The following is a 2,979-nucleotide window of genomic DNA, read 5'->3' as shown; positions in this document are numbered from 1 at the left end:
AAGGAGGTCCAATGTTGTTGTTTTGAAATAAAGCTATTTAGACGATATCCATTGATGAAAATACTGCAAACATGGCAAAGCTGTATAAAACTGTATAAAGCTGTTTAAAAGGAAAACGGTAGCCACGACTTATAACAGTGTTCTTTATATCGGTAGAAGATCGTTTCTTAATGTCAAGGACACATCAGTAGTTAGTAATAACCGAGGTCAGCAACAGACACGAAACAACACCTTATTGCAATTTAATACTATATTAAGATAAAACGCAAAGCCAGTAAAAGCAACCATAAAATCTACTATATAGTGGTAACATTTAACGCTGGCCTGACCTCGCTTATAATATACGATTTACATATCGAGGGGTGAAAGCGAAAAGGTTCTTAGTGACATTAAATAAAGAAGAAGATAGAACCTTATCGCTTTCAGCCTTCGATATGCATGGCCATTTTTCTTTCTTACTATTAAGCATTGTTTTAATGAAAAATATGTTATATTTGAAAATTTCTATGCATTTGAATGCCCCTGTGGGAACTTGACCCCAACTCTCTTGGTTGTCATAATTTCCTGAACTTGAAAGAATCACACGGCGAGTTGCAAAATAATGCCTTATTTGAGTTTACCATTGGCACTTGGAAGCGACGTCTCCCAGACAGGAAGCAACATGGTCACGTGCCTGCTGCATCTTATGGTGTATGGCCTCCACGTTGATCCCCATTCTCACTATTTTCTCGAGCAGCTGCTCCACGACGGAAAGCCACGATCGAAGTTCCACCGAAAGTGAGGCGGCAAGGCTGGCACTCAACTCCAGGATCAGAATAATAAGTCATTGTTCGTGTGTTATCCCGGCGAGGGATTGTTCAGAAATAAGAGTCGTTTGGTGGGAACAATTTAAATGTTTTACTTTAATTCAATGGGTGGAGTTAATGATCTCGTCATATAAAAATTCGTAATATTGTGGGGGGTTTCTTGGAGCCCGATGTGAAAATGTATGATTACTATGTCCATATATGTCCTTACACGGCTTACCGAAAAAGACTGCGTTTCCAAGAAACCCCCCACAATATTACGAATTTTTATATGACGAGATCATTAACTTTACTTTAGATCAATCAGAATGATAAGAATAGTAAAACAAACAAAAACAATCGTATATTCTATAATCTAATTTTCCTTTTCACACCATCATCAAACTTCTCTGAGGGCCTCGTTTTTGTTGTATTTGTCTGCAATTAAGCAAATGCATGGGATCAAATGTTAACTATAAATGATTAATGCCTCAAATTAATTATAACAAATTATAACCATGTGTCCATACTTCTAATTTTATACCATCCTCGCTGTTATATAATAAACACTTTTTAACCCATACGAACGAGTATTTACATAAATATGCCAATGAATTCATAGTCTAATAGAATTTTATTTCACTATAATGCATGTATTACGCTCCCAATTTATCCAATGAATTTTAGCGATTTCTTTTTTTAAGTTGGCGAAGATTGTCTGATTGGTTAATAGAAAATTCAGAAAGTATCGAGAGATAAACCTCATATTTTATTTCAAACCACTCAATTTTATTTCAAACATTTCATATATGTTGTTTCCTAATTATATGAGCACTTTTGTTTGATATATTGTAGCACAGGATATATGCATACCGTCGTAAATACAAGTTGACCAAAACTATATGAAAATAAATGAATACGTGCATGTGATCCAGATGATGCACGTTGCACAAGTCTTACTGCAATGTCTGTTCTGTTTTTTTAATACAACCTAAATTTTCAGCAAATAAAATAACAGGTAGACAATCAATAAGTACTAGGCTTAATCATAACTAATTTCAACTTTCGCCGGTGTTAAAAGGTCCGCCTTCTGTTTCTCATCCGATACACACTCTCTGCGTCATAAATTGCGTTTGCAATGTGTAAGCCAATGAGGTTGTATTCTAAGTAAGATGACCCATTCGGAACTCCTCGATTTTCGATGGAAAATGGCCGAGGAGTTCCGAATGTTTGATGACCTTGCTAGTATCTTAATTATTCAGAAGGGTTCGCTGGTTACGCTAACTCCACCCATTCTTAATCATTAAGGTTATACTTCATGTCATCTAACTAGTATTTAAATTGCAACATGTCACGGTATTAATTCCCCGCGAAAAGTTTTTGTCTAAATGTTTATCGGACAAAAGTCAAGTTCTCGACCCATAATCTGACGTGACAAGTTGAATTTAATTACGAGTAATAAAATCAACGAACTTTGTCCAATTCGATATCATGTCATTGCGGTTATTTTTGTCCATCTAAACATTAGTAGATGTTGTTTTTACGGGTAATTCAACAGTCTGTGAAGAAGAGCACCAGAGAATGTGTTCCTGTAGTAAGTACTGTCATCATTGAGGAAAACGTCGTCTGTATCGGTATATGTGCACTCCACCCATAGTCGTTCGTTTTGCTTGAGAACCACGGTTGCAGTAGCCGAGGAACATGCGTAACCATCAGCTTCATAATTTCTTCCCTTTATGACCTTCATCTCACTGTCTATGACGAATGCATAACGCCAATCTTGGGTGTTTTTAATGCAGAAATGTGCCGAGAACAAGTAGACGCCGGTGACAGGTGCAGTGAAGATTCCTGCACCGCTGTCGTAGGCGCTCCCAATATTGTACAACGGGTTGCTGAAGACGATCACTTGGCCCTGGGTCGGAGACTTGTCCACTATCGTGTGAGCATTGAAGGCGATAACTGGGTCTGAAATAAACATTTTGTTCGAAGACAACAGATATAATGTGTCTAGACCTTACTCGTTGTCGGATACCCCCGCTACACGTCTGTGCTATGCTTCGTTAGAGCACGCTAAATCGCTATTTCGTTGCCCCATTTCTCATATACACGTTGTCTATAATTTTCAGAAATATCTAAACAACTCCTAAAACTTCCCTCGAGACGAAATGGATCACATTGATCACTTTTGGTGAAA

The 2,979-nt window shown here is 37.5% G+C and overlaps 1 protein-coding gene across 1 annotated transcript; it reads right to left on the bottom strand.

The window, feature by feature from the left end:
- Nucleotides 1-2,325: 2,325 nt before the first annotated feature.
- LOC128230675 (collagen alpha-2(VIII) chain-like) lies at nt 2,326-2,763 on the bottom strand. The gene has a single exon (XM_052943120.1). It carries the CDS (start codon nt 2,761-2,763, stop codon nt 2,326-2,328), a length of 438 nt encoding a protein of 145 aa, XP_052799080.1.
- Between the last annotated feature and the right edge of the window lie 216 nt (nt 2,764-2,979).

This window comes from Mya arenaria, chromosome 4 (genome assembly GCF_026914265.1).
Source record: "Mya arenaria isolate MELC-2E11 chromosome 4, ASM2691426v1".
In the NCBI taxonomy this organism is placed as follows: Eukaryota; Metazoa; Mollusca; class Bivalvia; order Myida; family Myidae; genus Mya; species Mya arenaria.
This window is presented reverse-complemented; position numbering and strand designations above follow the sequence as displayed.